At 47.2% G+C, this 18630-nt stretch overlaps 1 protein-coding gene across 6 annotated transcripts in view; it reads left to right on the top strand.

Moving 5' to 3' along the window:
* The window catches only part of Pde10a (phosphodiesterase 10A), a 413930-nt gene that overhangs the window by 337525 nt on the left and 57775 nt on the right, over positions 1-18630 (top strand). For all 6 annotated transcript variants that reach the window (XM_060373559.1, XM_060373560.1, XM_060373555.1 and 3 more), the window contains one exon: positions 9922-9950. In XM_060373559.1, coding sequence (XP_060229542.1) covers positions 9922-9950 — 29 coding nt within the window. The remainder of the gene's footprint in view (positions 1-9921; positions 9951-18630) is intronic.

Here is an 18630-nt window from a genome sequence, read left to right on the forward strand (position 1 = left end):
GGAGGGGTAATTATAAGAAAACGTCAAAGCAGACACAGCCTTTTTGGAGCATCACAGGAGGCTGGAGATGTGGGCAAATGCTGCTCAGGCTGGACCTTCTACAAACAATTAGAATATTTTGAAATTTAACTAAAGCCTTCAAATACAGTTGAGGATTTGATAATTTGATTTTTTTTTTTTTTTTTGGTGGGTTCTCATGGACTTCTCTGTGGTACAGATGAGTCAATTGGGTTTCAGTATCCTTGTCACCTGTTGCCTCCTCAGATTGGCCCACACATCTGTTTCACAGGTGTGGTGGTTGTGGGAACTGAGGACTTCCATCAGGCTCAAAACTGTGGCTCAACTTTTTGAAACCGAAGCAAGACTTTTCATACATTTCTCTTACTGTCCCAAAAATGTAAAGGCGTGATATTTGGTCACAAGTTGGTTATTATAAAGCCAGTATGGTTTAATGTTTTCAAGTAGAGTTAATGGATATTCCCTTTGGTTTCTGTACACTTTAGAACCTAAATATGAAATGCTAAGAATACTTGATGGAAAGTATAATGTGAGCAAACCATGTATCAAGAGGAGGGTCTACACTCTCCTCTGCGAAAGGACACCAGGGGTTATGATTGAACAGCCCAGGCGGCTGGCCTCAAACCTCCCAAGCAGCCAAGCGTGACAAAAGTCATGAACATTACAGGATATCTGAGAGATTAATTTTATATCAAACATGGTGAAAGGTACTTGTGGTGGTTGGAATGGGCAGGGTCCTCTTAGGCCCAAACATTTGCATGCTTAGTCTCCAGCTGATAAACTGTTTGGGAAGGATTAGAAGGTGTGGCCTTACTGGAGTAGGTGTGTCATTGTTTGAGGAGCTGTGTGGCTGGGGAATGGGCTTTGGAATTTCAAGAGCCTACACCAGGCCCTCTGTCTGCCTGTCTCTGCTCTGGCTCTGTCTCTCTGTCTCCCCCTGCTGGCTGTGGATCGTGATGTAAAGCTCTCAGCTACTGCACCACAAGCCTGTCTGCTTTCTATCATGATGATAATAGACGAACCCTCTGCAACTGTAGGGCAAACCTCCAGTTAGATGCTTTTATGTTTTTTTAAATAAGAGTTGCCTTGGCTGTGGTGTCTCTTCGGAGCAACAGAACAGTGAGTGAGACCCCTGGGTAGGATTTCAGTAGGTGTGTGAGCACTTATTCTAATATTGATTTTCTGTGTCTATTAAGTGATTGAGTAGTTGGGTAGACAAGGGTTCTTTTGAAGGTAGAGGATATGGAGGTGCTTATGCTTTATCATGGAAGTTAAGCGTGTTTAGATCATACTGACAGTAAGAGAGTCTGAGAACTTTGTGATTAAAGGTACTTCAAACGTTTTTGTTTTTTTAGCCTTCTGTTTTGACCTGGTTTTGTTACTTGAAGCAGGCTGAGTTAACAATGGAAAGAGGCTTGTTAAGCTTGCAGTTTTGGAGATTCAAGGGTGTAGCACTGGCCTGATGATGTCACAGCTACAGGAGGGCATTCCTGTAGAGATTACATCTTGAAAAAGGATGCCTGATAGGCTGGGCTCCCTCAATGACTCCCCACCAGGCTCCATATTTCAAAGATCCTGTTGCTTCCCACCAATACACAGAGGACCAAGGGCTTCCAACCTCCCCTACTGGGAGAAACATAGGGGAATTATTTGAAGAGAGCTGTGTACCTGCTCTTCAGAGGGACCCAACGGAGCTGTCTTCCACACAGATAAGAACTCAGGAGATGCAATGCTTGTCACTTCAAACAGACTTTCAAAATGAAGGATGGCTAAGTGCCCCTGTGGCTTAGACAGAGATGTGGGTGGAAAAACAAGCAAACCCCTGAGCCTCTTTCCAAGTATTTGATGCTGTGACACAGACTCTGAGAGCCTTTTGGGGTGGTTTCACATGGGGCACCCGGTAGGTACAGAAGTAGGTGGGTACTGAGGAAAGGCACCCTAGTGGGTTCTGTAGAAAGTCTTCTCCTTGATTCTCTCCCACAACAGCGAGATCATTAAAGAGAAAGATGGAAAAGGCCACACAATTCTCTACCACTCTTACAAGGAAAAAAACCAATTAAGTCAACAGTCTTGGGTTCAGCAGAGCACCCTGGGAAGCTTAGAAACCAAACATTTCAAGGCTTGAAAATGCAAACAGCTGAGGGAGCTGTCATTTCTTGCCCAACCTTTCTTATTTCCAGGGTATATTTTGCATGGAATCATGGATTAGTGGAAACCTGTGGGACAGCAGTTCCTTGGGGAGCTAATGGGAGCGTCTAGAAGAGCCCTGTTTTAGCAGGGCAATGACTGCAGAGCTGTGGGGGTGCAGGCAGCAAGTGGGGCCTGCCGGCCTTGGCTGTGGGTGAAGGAGGCAGAAGGACAGCCACCTTCCCAGACAAGCTTCTCTCTCATCCTCACCAGTGGATTTCCCTCCCTTGGAAGTTCGCCCTGAGGTTTCTCAGGCATTGAGAAGAGGTAGACAGCCTGCCACCTACTGGGGGAAGTCATGATTTCTTCTTCTTCTTTCTGATTTCAAACTATGTTGTTTGTTTGTTTGTTTTGTTTTGAAATCTTTGTTGAATGATAGTTTTTGGTTTTCTCCTTTCAAATGTGTGTGTGTGTGTGTATGTTTTTAATACCTTTGAAAAGTTTCTCTGTTGCCTTCTGTAAGCACACTTAAAAATGGCTTTGGTGTGGAGAAGCATGTGTTCCTTGCCCACACAGTCATGAGCATCTGTCCAAGGCAGAGCCACGTGTGATAAATTCTGCTGTGTGACCCCCCAGGGGTGCCACACTGCCCTGACCTGCACTGTGTGGCCAGGGGTCTGTTGAGTCTTCCTCAGAGGTAGGCGACGTGAGGTCTGGACTTTACAAACCATACCCTGAATGTCATCATTAAAGTTGGGAATCTGGTTTAGTGTTCCATGAGTCAGATTATGAGCCACCTTCTCTAGTTTGTCCTAAACTGACACCACTCTCAATTTCAAAATGTTCAAATACACAAATGATAGTTTCCTGACAACCCGCAGAAACCAACTGTCATCTGTCAGCCTCTCCCTGTTGATTTTTGTGTTCAATTCCCTCTTCATTGCAGTGAAAGGTTTTCCCCATGTGGCAACTAATTGGTTGTATCTTTTGACATTGTGCCCCTCTGCACATGCTCAGTTGGCTCTGCTCTGGTCAGTCATGGCTCTGAGTTAAGCTGTGCTGTTGGGACAGGAAGAGTTCTTCCCGGTTCCCAGCAGGACTCAGTTGCTCTCATGGCAGTGTCCTGTCAAGTAACACATCTTGTGCAGACTTTGAACCAGACAGCTTCAGAGTGAGCCTAGCCACCTAACCCTTACCTCGGCAACGTCCTGCGCCTGTTTCTACACCTGTAACACGGCAATGGAACCTCATTATAGGCTGACGCAGGGCCAGCCTCTGATGAGGGTGATCACAAATGGTGGCCAGATACATTAAAAACACTTCCTGGTGAACCAGCTGTGGCATTGTCCACCAGACTGAGGACACAAGCACACCTGTGACACTGCCGTCTCCCCTCCTATTGATGCCCCTGCCTGTCTAATTCTGCAGTAAGCAACCGGTTTTGCTTTTTTTCCAGTTCCATATATGGACTCTAGTAACGTTTAACCCCTTCCAGTCAGTTTTGAGTCTCTTGGCACCTGGACTGTGGGATCCACCTCTGCTGTGGTATTTGCAGGGCATGTTCTTTGTCGCTGAGGTGTCTTTGGTCGAATGTGATCACTACACATGGTGAAGCCTCAGTGTCAGCATAGTTGAGTCACTTCCAGGGTTTTGAAATCAAGAATCACAGCAAGATGGCTGGCCAGATGAAAGCACTTTCCACGCGAGCCTGTTGACCCAAGTCTCAGCTTTGCAACCTGTGGTGAGAGGAGAGCATCATCACAGAAAGTTGTCCTCTGACTTCCACATTCAGACCGTGTTCATGCAAGCTTGCATTCACATACACACATCACATACAACGGTAATAACACAAGTTTTAAAAATACATATGATGAAGTGGTAGAGGAAGGCCCCTGACATTTTACTCTGGCCTACACACACACACACACACACACACACACACACACACACACACACACACACTCACTTATAGATTATACATTACACATTAATTCTGTCTTAACTGAGTCTCAGAAGGATCACTTTCTCTCTCGAGGAGGCTACTGGCCTCTTCACTTATTGAAGAAGCTTGTGTTTTAACCTACAGGCATGCAGTTCTGTGATGTTCTGCGTTAGGAATTGCTTGGTAGCAAAGCTTGCCATCCATTGGCTTAGCCCCCCCCCCCCCCGCTCCCTCCCCCCATGTCTTATAAAGTGTTTAATGTGTCATGTTTAAAGGATAGATATCAGGGGAGCAAATGGCTAATTTGGAAATACTGAATCTGTCTCCACTGCCATTAATTGTTTGTGGTTAGATGATTTAAGGTTGTATTATTTTTATCTCATTGTAAAACAAAAGTTATTTGTCACTGTCAACTGGTCTTTAGAGTAAATATGATCTGCAGTAGAAAGGGAGTTATTCTTAGTATCCCAGGGTTCACTGTCTGTAGGTCAATTTGTGGCCTTATTACAGTAGGTAAAAACAAGCAAAGTGAGGACAATATACACACTATTCAGCCTGTGACAGTTATAATCATCTTATGCACACTATTCAAAGTATGACAGTTACAATCATCTTGCATCACTCATAGTGTGCCGGTTATGACTGTCGGGGTTTTTCTGACCGGTTTGAGTTGGACCAGCTCCAGCGGCTCTTCTGCTGTCCTCACTCTTTCATCTGCAATGGCAGCTAGCCAATACCAAGTGTCAGCCCTGTCTCGTCGGGTCTTGAGAACTTGGGATTTGACAAATGAACCAACTGATGGCAAATGTAATTAGGCGGAATCTCTGGTGAGCTGAGGAAGCTTTTACTAGCTCAGCTGGCAAAGTTTCAGCTCCTAGAGTCAGTTTACATTAAAGCAGTTGACCCATTTTGAATTGATTTCTCCACAGCGTGAGAGGCCTGGATCCAGTTTGGTTCTTCTGCCTGTAGAAACCCACCTTTCTCCACACCATTGTTAAAGAATTGTATGTTTTGCGCGGCTGTTGCAGTGCGCACGTCTGTCTGTGTCTGCTAGTCCATCCCAGTGTGTGCCTTTTTATGCTAGTGTCATACTGGGTTTTGTAAGTACAGCTCTGGAGTATAATTTGGGACTAAGCATTAAACATCTCCAGCATTGCTCTTTCTGCTTGGGGTTTTGCTTTGCGGTGTCATGAGTGAATGAAACTTATCACTGGAAGTGATAACAGGGCTGGTTTCTTTCGCTGACTTCACGAAGTTTTTTGGCATGGCCAGCAGCGTGGTGCTATGTTCTGCTGCTAATTATATGTCTCTAGACATTCATTGAGGTTTTAAAAAAGACAGTATACTTGAATATTCATTATACCAAGAGAGATAAGCATTTGAACGACTGACAAAAGCTGCTTAATATTTCTAGTTATTGGGAAATCTAGCGAAATACAGCTGTACAGTTTGAAGCAGGTACAATGTTGGCTGCTTGCTCTGCTTCCCTGGTACAAGGAGGTACTAGTTTAATGTGATTGGTTTCACACACACACACACACACACACATAAAGAGAAAGAGAGAGAGAGAGAGGAGAGAGGGGGAATGAGTTTTAAATCTAGATTCTACGGACTAGAGAAAATGCACATTTCTCTGAATCTGGCTTGTTTTGCATAACTGTGATTCCCAATCCCACCCACTTGCCTGCGGATGTCATGGCTTCATTTTTCTTTTCAGCTGAGTAGAACCCCTTTTCCTGTCGTACATCTTCCTTGCTGCCCGCTGGTTGCCGACGGCCTAGGCCGACGACCAAGCTTCTGGCTGCTGGGAACACTGCAGCGATGAGTGAGGACGTGCTAGTCTCTGTGTGGTGTTGAATTCGCCCTCTGGGCCTGCCCTCAAGAGTGAATGGTGTGGCTCGGGTTGTAGCTTCTGGAAGCCGCTGGTGGCGGCTGGCTGCAGCCATTCACACTCCCACCAGCAGAAAATCGGGCTCTTCTCTCCCTGCACGTCCAGTCGTGTTTGTTACTGTCTGCTTCCACTCTGACTGTGGTGGATGGAATCCCCAAACAGTTTGGGTTTGCATTTGTTTGATGGCTAAGGGAGCTGAACGCCTACCCAAGCATTTATTGACCATTTGAATCTCCTCTGTTGAGACGGTCTCGTCCTTTCACTGGTTGGCACATGTGTGTGCAAGCTGGTGTATGTAGCAGATACGTGTGCACGCGTGTGATGGTAGGGTTGGCATCGGGTGTTCTCTGTTGTACTTCCCCTTATGTTTTGGCACAAGGCCTGCCACTGAAGTTGAGCTCGCTGATTTGGCTAGAGAGAACAGCCATTGAGCTCCCAAGACCTACGTATCTGGACCCTAGCACAGGGGTGTTAAATATGCTCTGCCCTGACTGGCTTTTCCACCGTCTGCTGAGGGGTCCGAGATCAGGTTCCCACCACCCACCAAGCAATGCCCACAGGACCAATTTCTACAATTCTTTATATGTCCTAAATGTTAATCCTCTGTCTGATGTGTAGTTGTAGACCATATTTCATAATCTGCAGGCTGTCTCTTCCTTCTGCTAGTTGGTTTTTGTGTGTTTGTTTTGGTTTTTTTTTATTTTTATTTCTTGCCTGGAAGAACAGTTTAGCCTCATGTAACCCCACTTGTCACTTGTAAGATTAGTCCCTGTACTCCTGGGGTCTTTCAATAAGTCCAGAGTGAGTGTGTGACAGCAGCCGCAGGAACATTTCATATCTGCCCCAAAGAGTTTGGATTTCTTTAATCTGTCGTTACAAATGTGTGTCCATTATTATAATCCCATCTCACACCAAGGAAACATCGAAAGTGAGCACAAAACACAAATACCCACACGTTTATAAAGACTTATAAAATATTTAAAGGGAGCATTTACTGTGAAAGGGACACCATTAAGTACTAGGAATCCCCCAAGGGGATTCTTTTCCTCCGGCCCTGTTCTTGCTAAGGCTTTTAAACATCATTAAGATGAAGTGTGGATGAAGGTGGTTTTCCTTTCGGAAAAAAAAAACTGTATTTAGCAAGAACAGGCGTAGTTGTCCTGTTTCCTCATCAGTCTATCTCAATGACGTGCACCCCTCCTGGGTACCTGCATGCATCCTCCCTAGTATCTAGGGAGTAGATGCTGAACAGGCATGCATTTAAGGAAGAGGCCCTCTCCTTCCTGGAGACCATGGTCCTCTGCTGTGATCCCTCTCTAACTGATATTTTGATGTTCGTGAATAATTTATAATCTGTTATCCAAGCCAGTTCCCTCCTTCCCACTATCCTTTACAGAGCCATTCAAAGGGAGCCTGGCCTTTAGACTGTGTGAAATACCCACCAGCAGGTCAGTGGTGAGTGCTGCTGGAAGCTGCTAGAGCAGCATTCCAAACTGAGGCTCTGACTTGCAATTCCTCTGGCTTACCAGCAATAGTAACAAAACGGGTTAGACAAGCAAGGTTCTTCTTTTATATTTGCTTATTTTTTTTTTTTAAAGAATGATTCTGTTTTCAGTAACAATTCCCAGTGTTAGGATAATCCATGACTTCCTAGAAGAGCAGTTCCTCAAGGGAGCACAGCCGGGTCAGCCCTGCAGACAAGGGCTTGCCATTGCTTCCCTGAGCTCCTCCACCATAGAATGGAATTAAACCCCTTCCTTCTGCACGTGTAAATCTCTTGGACAGGAGAGTTCAATAAGTGAAACTGCCAAGTATGGATGACGGAACATGGATTTCTCGATCACCCTCAATACGGCATTTTGTGTGTAATAGGCTTGATGTTCATTTAGCATAAATTATAAGAGCTAAGTCAGATGAAGAGGATGGGGAGGAAGAGGCGGGGGAGAAAACATTTCTAAATTAGTTCCAAGGTGAAACTCTGGAAATCATCTGTAAGGCAAAAGTTTTCTTTCAAATACTTTAAATTACCCATAGATCCAAAGATAGTTGGTTCTATAGATATATGCAGGCGCTGTATCTTATGCACACTGGCTTGAGAAGTAATATGTCAGGTCTTGGCCCTGGTTAGTACTTGTATAGAAGAAGTAATAAGCCAGGTGAACGAGGAAAGCAGGGACAGATGTTGGACTCTGGAACTGCTCTTCTCTGTGGTGATGGAGAGAGCAAAAGTCTAGCACCACACGTGACTGGGCTCTTTTCCATTTTGGTACCCAACCTCACCAAACCCTGTGGCTCCACACTGGACACTGATGAAGATGATTGTGTTTGATAATTATCAGTTAATCAATCAATTAATTAAATTTGATACATGCTTTCATTGCACTGCATAAGCTGGCCTCAAATTTTGTTCCTCTTGCCCCAGTCTTGTTAGGCACATGCCACCATACCAGCCAGTTTGCTTTTTAAGCCATGCTTACTGAGTTACACATATATATATATATATATGTGTGTGTGTGTGTGTGTGTGTGTGTGTATGTGTGTGTGTGTATGTATATACATATACACACCAATCCAAGCCCTCTATATCTTTAGAATCCACTAATAAACCAATGATGATTTAATTGTTCCATTTTCAGAGAGGTTTAGGAAAAGATAAAATCGGTGAAGAGAAAGTGAAAAATTCCACTATGCTCCTTCAATAAAGGAGGGTTCAGAAGTGGCTCAGTCCTGGTACATGCTTCATTTTCAGAGGGGTCCTAACGCAGTTCCTAAGCCATTCCTCAGCCGTTACCCGTAGTACCCACAGACATTAAGCACATACTGACAGAGTGGGGCACCCAGTACTGAAATCAAATTGTTTATTCTTGAAAGCCACAGTGTTCTCTGGGACTAGACTTGGTATCATAGTGGAAATAGGTTGCACGCCACACTGGGAACCAATGATGGGTTGGTGGGGGACACTAAAAGGAAAAAGGGTGGTGGCATAAGCCTTTGATCCCAACACTCAGGAGGCACAGGCACGCAGATCTCCATTAGTTCGAGGCCACCTTGGTCTACAAATCAAGTGTCAGGATACCCAAGATTATATAGAGAAATCCTGTCTCAAAACAGCAATAAAAACAAAGGATGCTCAGACCTGTCTGAACTTGGGAGCTCGTGCTGGGGCTGTTTTTGACTGTGTCTACAAACACAGGGCAATTTCAGTTTCTGGTGCACTTGCACCGTACTTGTAGACAGACTTAGATGGCTGAAGATGATGCAGGAATCGTAACAGAGACACCTGCAAAGAAGTCGTTTATCCCAGAGAAAGGATACAACATTGAAACAGCATGCCTGCTGGATCTTGAAAGGTGGGCAGAGCCTTAGCAGCTGACAAACTGCCCTAGACTCTATGTCCTATACCCTGGAGGTTGAACTGACGCCCCTTTCCGTAAAACTAGCACTAGTGGCCAGTCCTGGAGGCCTCACTGAGATGAACTGATAATCATAACTGTCACTTCAACAGTAACTGCTAAGGGTAGGGGTGTGAGCTGCTTGCTGGGCCAGGGCACTTGCCATTTCAGAGAAGGAGCTAGGTCTTTGCATGTCTGCCAGGATCTCTCCTTAGGGCACATAAACTAATGGGTCCGTGTGGCATTTCTGGGGGTTGTAACTTTCTTCTCTTGCATCTTCATAACCCACCGGTGTCTGTCCGTAGAGTTGCCTGTGCCAGTGTGGACCATGTGTGTGTTTTAGAATCTTAAAAATGTAATCTGCACAAAAGGTTGATGTGATCTTTAATCTCCCCAAATTTATTCTCTCCATTTATTAAGTTTAACCTTTACAGTCTTGGAAACCAAGACTCTCAGACTTGCTAAGAGGAAGCTTTGCACAAGTGTGTTGAGAGTGTCTCAGTGTGCCTTCCAGATGCTAATCGTTTCTCTCCTTGCTTCTCTACCCCTAGATGAGCCGACTCCTAAGGAAGTCAGCAGGGTGAGTAACTGAACGCACTTCCTACAACTCTGCCCCATGACAGGAGACATGAAGTTCCTGCCTCTAAATTTCCCTGCTACCTTAGCGTGGAGGTGAGGAAAGCATAGCAGAGACTCTGCCCCCCTTTGCAAAGTGTCCCCAGGGCAGTCTGTGCAGAGAGGGGCTTCCCATGGAGGCCCCAGGGCTGAGTGCTGGCTCACACGTACTTGAACATCCCAGAGCTGTATCCATGCTGGGTTCTTAGAACCAGACTGCAGACAGAGGTCGGAGTTATGGTTTACCCAGAGGAACCGCTGAAGGCCTGCACTGTTCGGCATCCTCCCCGTGCAGAGAGCACCACTGTCGTACCATCTGCTCTGCAGGACCCCAAAGCCCACCACTGAGGCTCCCCTTCCACACCTCCCCCCTCCCCCCGCCTTCCCCGTCCCCTCCGTTATATACCTTGCCTCTGAAGATCCCTGGTTCGCAGTCCAGCCCAGCCATCTTTATGCTTGTGGAAGAACCAAGGCTGATGACTGCGATGAAAGTGAAATAGTGCTCAGCACCCGGAGACTGTTGAGTGCTGTTGCCGTCTAGAGTAAGATGGCCGAGGTGTTTGGCCAACATAGGAAGCTGGGCTGACGGGCTGGGCATCACTCATACAGTGAAGGGCCACTAGTACTAGACCTGCATTTGGATCCCCAATACACATCTTAAAAGACAAGGCAGGCATGGCTGCATACATTTGTAACCCTGGCAGAGGGGCGTTTGAGGGATGTGGGATTAGTCAGATGCTTGTTATCAGACACATTCCTGTCTTCCCTGCTGTATGCTTGGCACTCAGCTGTTCTGAGCAGAACAGGGACAGGCAGCATTGAGAGGATGAGAAGAGATGTCAAGTCTTTCGCCACTCCGCGGGCATGTCCAGGGCTCTTGGGGACACAATACCATAGCCATGTGCTGTTATCCCCTCAGAAATAGGATTGTGACAAGAACGGAGTCCATTTTGAAATTTCTGTTTATAATGTTGATTTTTTTCCCCCTGAGTATTGAAAGGCTGCTGCTTCCTCTTGGGACGCATGAAGTGCATTAAGATCTTGGTAAATGTTTGGCTTTCAGTAAGCCAGGCTGATGTGGGGAGCTTCACACTCAGCTAGAAAGCTCGGGTTTGTGATGTTCCCATTGGTGTTTCTTGGTGCGCCATCCCTTTCTCCTTTGCCGTCTCTTGACTCCGCTGCTCAGCAGCACCCCGTGGACCCCCAGGGCTGCCGTGTGCCCTGCTCTCCATGGGTTCTGCGGCAAGCTGCCCTCTGTCCTGGTTCCGTTTCTGCCTTTGCACACATCAGTCCATCACAGTTAACGCTGTGTTTTTGCATCCGCTGGTACGGCTAGAGCACTGATCATTCGTTGATTTTGAATTCTCCCGGGAGAGCAAAGCAAATGCTCCCCTAAAATTCATTTTCTGTCCGTCCTTCCTCACACTTTGGTAGTATGGGCAAACATTCACAAAACCTTTCACATGCAGTGGTGCCTCTTGGGGTTCATTGTTTCATTTCTTCTTTTGATTTTTTTTAACAGACATTTACTTGCAAAAAGCTGCTTATTTCCCCACCCCTCTTTTGGCTGCTCATGTCTGTGTCTTACTGACAGATGAGAGGATGAAGGATACTCCCTTCAGAGCTAAGGGAGCAGGGACATCGAGGGGACAGGGTTAGAATACTCCCCTGCCAGGGTGTCCCTGGGTGGGTGGGGCAGACTGCTTTGCCAGAGTCCTGAGTCCATTCTCGGGTCTTCACTTTCACCCAGCCTGGTAAAAAGAGGGGCTGTGTTGCTTCTGATTAGTATGCTGAAATGCTGAAGGAGCAGTGATGCTTGCTGTCAGCTCAATCATGGGACCTCACCAAGGCTCTCTCCGTGTTAAACTGGGATCCCATGTCATCACTTTCCAAAGACGCTGTTATTTACTTTATGACTCATTACTTTGGGAAGAGGGTTTTAAGTAAGCCCTAAGTAGCCCTTTTTTTCAGTTTTGCTTTGTTGGTCTTGAAACTTTGGCAAAGTTGTCGTTAGAATTGTGGATGCAGTTCCATCCCTGTTATAGCTTTTCTCCTTGACTGGAGTTCTGTGCGATTTAGCAAAGAAAGAGAAGGCCATTGAAAGACAACTTTAAAATAATTCCTTTGCATGGGGTAGACAGCTTTTTTCCCCCTCTCCTTTGTATAAATGAAATACCCATTACCACATTGTGGGGCCTTCTGAAGGACCTGTCTTTGAGACCTCTGATCACACAACCCAGTGTTCACGAGGTGCCCAGTGCCTGCCCTCAGCTCTGTTCTAGCAAGCAGTGCCCTCTGCAGAGAGTGAGGCTACAGCCAGTGCTCTTCCTTCCCGGAGGGATTAGGGCAAGCAGTAGATGGCCCGGAGTTCCCAGGCACAGGAACAGCTGGTGGCAGGGAGAGGGAGCAAGGGAAGGTGGCCAGTCCAGACCCAACAGGTGTGCCTGGTGACCTCTAGTGTGAGAAAAAGGCTCCAACAGGCTGAAAACGGTTTGCTTTCTCTTTCTCCGCTTGAGCATCAAAAATGTAATTAACACAAATTCATAGTATTCAAATGCTCGGGCAGACAGTGGAGACACAGCAGTGGGACCCTCTCTGAGCCTAATGGCAGCTGAGGGCCATCTCCCCCCTTCCTATGTACCCACAGCCCGAGCTGAGAGCAACGCCGACCTTCACACGGAAGCAAGGGTCCCGAGAGGCTGAGCTTCTTTTCTTTGAGGAATTTTTTTTTTTTTTTGGCTTTACACAAATGATTTTCACCACGGTATTTAAGTCCTGTGCATTTCCCCGATTACTCTCCAGTATTTCCTCTTTGGAATGTAACCTTTCCTGGTGGGGAGTGTTAGACCTGAAGCTGGGTGGCAGAGCAGCAGGGGCAGGTGGTAGCACACCCTTCTGGACACCGCTCTTCCATGTGCCCCGTCTCCCAGAGGGCAACAGCAGTCTCTGTAGAAGGCCCTCCCCCAAGGAACACGTGACCAGCTGCCCAAGAGGAGTCCTCCAGGAAACTCGTGGGATCTTGCACCTTCTGGCTCCTCCAGAACTGGAGTTAACAGATGGTGGTGAGCCACAGTGTGGGTGTGGGAAACTGAGCCCGGGTCCTCCAGAAGAAGCAGCAGCGAGTGCTCCTAACAGCTGAGCCATCTCTCCAGCCCTCACCCCCCACCCCGAGGGGCTTTCCAATGGCTCTGCAGAAAACCTAGTTATAACTAAACAAATAAGGCAGAGGAAGCGGGGAGGCAAGAATGTCAAGACTCAGCGCTTCTCTGTGAATGGGTGGAAGATGGGGTCTTCTGTCTAGGTGGGCGTAAACTCAAGTAGACTGCCCTCAGGATCCCCACGGAGAAATACCAGCCCCACAGGCAGCTGGAGCAGGAGGAGCAGGAGGAGCAGGAGGAGCAGGAGGAGCAGGAGGAGCAGGAGGAGCAAGAGTTCAGGGCCAGCCTCTACCATGTTAAGTGAGTGTGAGGCCAGGCTGGACTACCTTAGAGGCTATCTCAAAGAAACTAAAACAAAAGCAAAACAACATATTAAAAAAATTCCAAATCAAACAGCAGAAAACAACAAAATAAGAACATGTGGAGAGTGAGAGAGCAGATCCTGTTAAGTCAAAGTAGCAGGTATCAATCACTTATGGAACCCACAGCCTGAAGTGTGTGTTAATGTAAGTACGTGTCAGGTCTACTCTGTGAGTGTATGTGTGCACCTGTGTATATGTGAGTGTTTTACATATGTGTGTGTCTATATCTGCATTTTCAGGTGTGTATGTATGACTGTGCCTGTTACTGTGTGTGTGTGTGTGTGTGTGTGTATAGTGTTTGTATATGAGAGAGAGGGGTGGAGGAGAGGGAGGTATTACACTTTGTATGATTTGAGATAATGCTTTTGCACAAGCAGGTAGCAGGCCAGCTGAGACCCTGTCACTTTGCTCATTAACAGGTCCACAGGACTTGGAAATTGTATTAGTGACTTGCCCTATTGTTGAGACAAAATACCCAGGGTGGACAACCTGAGGAAGAAAGGGCTTGTTTTGGCTCCCAGTTTGGGGGCTGATGACAGCGTATCCTGTTGGGAAGCCATGGCAGCAGCTGTCACGTGACACAGTGAGAGCTGAGTGCTGGAGCTCTCGGGTCACTTCTGTCCTTTAGCGCAGCCTGGGACCCTAGCCCGTGGAGTGTTGCTGTCTCCCTGCAGGGCCAGCTGTCCCACCTCAAGCTGCCCAGCCTAGAAACTTCCTCTCAGACGTGACATCCAGAAGCTCGTAGCCTCTGTGCTTCCCGGATCCTGTCAAGTGGACGGCATTAACCAGCACAGCGTCCAAAGAACACGTAAGGGATGTCGTACCCTGGACATGTAAAGAAGAACAGAAACGCTCTTAATTCTGAAACCAAACAGCCCAACAAGTGTTTCTCAGCTGGAAAGTAGTTTCACCCTCTTCGAGGGAGAGAAAAGCCAGGCTTCTCATCATCAAACACCAGCTTGAAGTTGCTTCAGGCACTTGAACTTGGAAATGTGGGAGGGAAGCTTCCCTCCCTAGGCTGTGGGCTGTCTCTGCCTTTGCTTGCTGGTTATCCAGACACCCACAGGAGCTCCGGACCTCCAAAGAGCACAGCTCTGTGCACAGCAGCGGCCAGAGCAGGTTCCACGTAAATCGTTTCCCGGGGCAACTCGGTGTGTCTTTCCACTTCCGGGGCGCGACTCTGACTGTTTGTTATCGAATCTGCTTATTCACGCTTCAGGCAAAGCCCACCCTATCAGCAGGAGAGTGAACGCATAGCCCGTTTGTCTGTGAAGAGTTGTTTCTGGTTGCGTGGTGACAATGCTGTGTAAAAGATACACAAGTCCTGTGGTAATCGGTACTAGCCGCTTACTCTGAAGCTCAGCACTAAGCCACAGGGTAACAAGTTCTAAGAACGGGAACGGAACATTCCTTTTCCACAAGGCTTCAAACGGTTACCTGTTTTACCCTCTCATTCTCAGCAGCCATAAAGCCACACCAGGGTATAGGTATTTAAAGATATTACAACAGAAGGATTGTTTGAAGCCCAGATCTACAGCTGCTCCTGTCCACGGAAACCTCCGGTGCTGTGGACATCGCTATTCAACACACATCTTTACTGTGAAGAAAGAAATAGAGAAAATACCTGCAAATGATGTACCTTGATGAATCCGGCTGCTCTCCCATTGCCGATTCGCATTAAGATGATTGATTTTTTTTTTCTTGTCGAAGATATGGACTGCATGTTCATGTTTTCTTATTTATTTCCCCCAACAAAAGCTTGAACACCCTGAGAGTGAGAGCCTTGGGTGCTGGGTCCTTGCACACTGCTAAAAACCTTTAATCACCAGGGACTGACACCTTCAAGTCCATATGCTGGGTGTAGCACTTCCACTATATTTGCTGACCAGACACACTAAACCTCTTAGGAGAAAAAGTGGGGAAGAGCCTAGAACTCATTAGCACAGGAGACAACTTCCTGAACAGAACACCAATAGTACAGGCTCTAAGATCAACAACCAATAAATGGGACCTCATGAAACTGAAAAGCTTCTGTAAAGCGAAGGACACTGTCCTCAGAACAAAACGGCAGCCTACAGATTGGGAAAGAGTCTTCACCAACCCTCTATCTGACAGAGGGCTAATATCCAGAATATATAAAGAACTCAGGAAATTAAAAAGCAAAAAATCAAATAACTCAATTAAAAAGGGGTACAGAGCTAAACAGAGAGTTCTTAATACAGGAATATCGAATGGCAGAGAAACACTTAAAGAAATGCTCAGCGTCCTTAGTCATCAGGAAAATGCAAATCAAAATGACCCCGAGATTTCACCTTATACCCATCAGAATGGCTAAGATCAAAAACTCAAGTGACAACACATGCTGGAGAGGATGTGGAGAAAGGGGAACCCTCCTCCCCTGCTGGTGGGAATGTAAACTTGTACAACCACTCTGGAAATCAATCTGGCGACTTCTCTGACAACTAGGAATAGCGCTTCCTCAAGATCCTCATGTTCTCAATACCCCACCACTACCACCAGCACCATGGCCATTTTCTAGCAGTGACGCAAGCATAAGAATTGTTTGCTGTTGTAGTCAATGATTCTTAACTATCGAATCCTTTTCCTAAGTTATTATTTGGTTAGCCCTTTGCATCCTGCTGATCTTTTGTCCCAAGTTAAATGAGTTCATATTATTTAGAACTCATATTATTATTATGAACTCCTGGGTTCAGTATTCTTCATTAGTGTGAGGCCTTATTGTGTTCGTTTGCTTGCATCCAGACGATGGCACGTTTTTTTCAGGAGCACACCCAACTTGTTTATAGAATCCTGCGTGATTGCCCAGCTCAGTGTGAGTCCTTTGGGCGGTCCTGAGAGGATGCTGTGCTCACTCCTGAGCTGGTGTCCTGCACTGTGCTCCCTGCACTCTGCCTTGCACCTCTTCTAGCTTTCTCTGAGTCCCTGACCGTGCTCCCGGGCACGCCTCGCCCCTTCACAGAGGGCTTGCAGCATTCCTCTGAGTCACTGTCCGGGACTGGCAGGGCAGCTGCCTTTTCCCTTCTCCTGTGACTGTCAGTTACTGTTGTTACTCATTTCCTGAGGTGTTGTTGAAGGTGGATTCCCGGGTCCTGCACGTGTCAGGCGAGTACTCAACCACTGAGCTGTCATCCGTTCCCAGTCTGCCACCGAGAGTTTAAAATAAATGGTTGCTGGAAGCCAGCCCTTCACTCCGCGCTCTCAGCGTGCCTCTGCCTCCCCCGAGGCTTGCGAGCTTCACCGGTCGTTCTCTGCCAGTGCTGGTTGTAGAGTCGTTAGGATTCTCCAGCTTACGGAGTCTGTGTGACCAAAAAAAAAAAAAAAAAAACAAAACAACCCTCTTTATTTATAGCTCTGCTTACTTGAAGATGCCTAAACTGAGCTGGGAGACAGCTCAGCCTGCAAAGTGCTTACTGGGCGGGCTGGGAGGGCGTGAGTGCAGTCTCCAGCATTGCACTGTGGACAAGCACCAGGTGCCCTGGGCACCACAGTGAACCCAGTGCCGTCTGAGGACGCCGGAAGACTCCTACGTGCTCCCGTGACGTCTGCTGGACGAGTCTCGACCTACACTGGTTTCTGCTTTCTGGCATTGTACTTGTTTGCAAAATGCTGTATTCGGTGGCTGGACTCGATAAAGATCGCTCCACAAGAGAGCAGTTGGATAGAAACTGAAGGCGGCGGGGGGCTGGGGGGTGTCCATGCTCACCTCCCCCCACCCCCACCCCATCCCCCAGTCTGGGAAGTTCGTGCAGTACCTGACCTCCTCTGCTCTGGGTCACAAGCTTCATCCTAAAAGACAGTTGACAAGTGACACTCAAGCTGAACTTTATGAAGGGTTGAAAGTTTCAAAGGTGGTCACAGTCTACCCCCTGTCTCACAGATGAGGAGCTCAAAGACCTGAGATAACATCCCATCATAAGGAGTCCATCCATGTTCCAGAACTTTGCGAGTGTGTGTGAGTGTATTGCGTGAAAGTGTGTTTCTGCGTGAGTGTGTATGCATGTGAAAGTGTGTTTGAGAGTATGTGTGAATGTGTATGTATTTGTGTGTATGTGTTTGTGAATGTGTGTGTGTGCCTGTGAAGCTGCTGGGTAGTGACCTCAGTGAGCACAGACTGTTATTAAAGGGTTATTGCCAGACTGTGAGGAAGGACTCGCTGGGAAGCCATTTGCACCAGGGCTCAGCTGCTTGTGTGTCCACTTCTGCACCTCCCCCTACCTGAGAGAAAAACAGGAATGTGTGTGTTCGCAAAAGAGAAACATCCAAGGGCCATGTATTCAGCTCAGTGCTAGGGCGCTTGTCTGGCAAACAAAATAAACCCCAGATGTCTGGTGGGGCCTTTGACATGGTCACTGCCTCTGCTCAGCTTTCCCCCTAGTTGGCATGAGTCGCAAATAAGCATGCTCCCCAGGACCGGGGGACACTTTAGGGTCAGCGTTCTGCTTGGCAGTGGGGAAAGGGAAGTTGTGATGGTGGAATATTATAGGGAGTTCTTCAGAATAATCCACACAGGACCACCCTTTGCAGGCTGTAACCCACGCAGTGCTGTTCTGGGGGCCTCGGGATTTGAATTGCTTGTGACTCTATTCCGTCATTGTACCAGTGCCTTTGTGGAATGGGAGTCTGGAAGAGTCTCAAGCTAGAAAACAGCTGTGAGTAATAGCGATCTGTTCCTGAGACAGACTCCAGCAGTGAATCTCCACAGACAAGGTCTGGTGGCCAGTGGTCAGGGTGGAGGTGACGTCCAGGGGTCCTCCATCTCTTCTAACTTCCTCATGCGCAGTTACTGAAGTAGGAAGCCGCAGGCCTGTGGGTAAGAAGTGAGAAAGTCTGCTTTATACATTGCTGGTTGTACATCAAGGTTGTTGCTTCCCTGGGCCTGGCCTCCCATTCTTGCTTTAAGGACTCAAGCCTGTAAGCTGATTTTCCCCTAAGTATTCATTGACAAGTCTGCTGTGGTGATCAGGCTGGGTCTCTCCCGCTCACTCAGAACTTTATGGTTAGACATGGGAACACATTAGGGGGCTGCCCTGTGATTGTAGGACACCTATCATTTGGCCAGGACTCCAGTGCTCCACAGATCAGACCATTCCCTCTGCTCCTTTGA

Source organism: Meriones unguiculatus, chromosome 20, assembly GCF_030254825.1.
Source record: "Meriones unguiculatus strain TT.TT164.6M chromosome 20, Bangor_MerUng_6.1, whole genome shotgun sequence".
Taxonomy (NCBI): Eukaryota; Metazoa; Chordata; class Mammalia; order Rodentia; family Muridae; genus Meriones; species Meriones unguiculatus.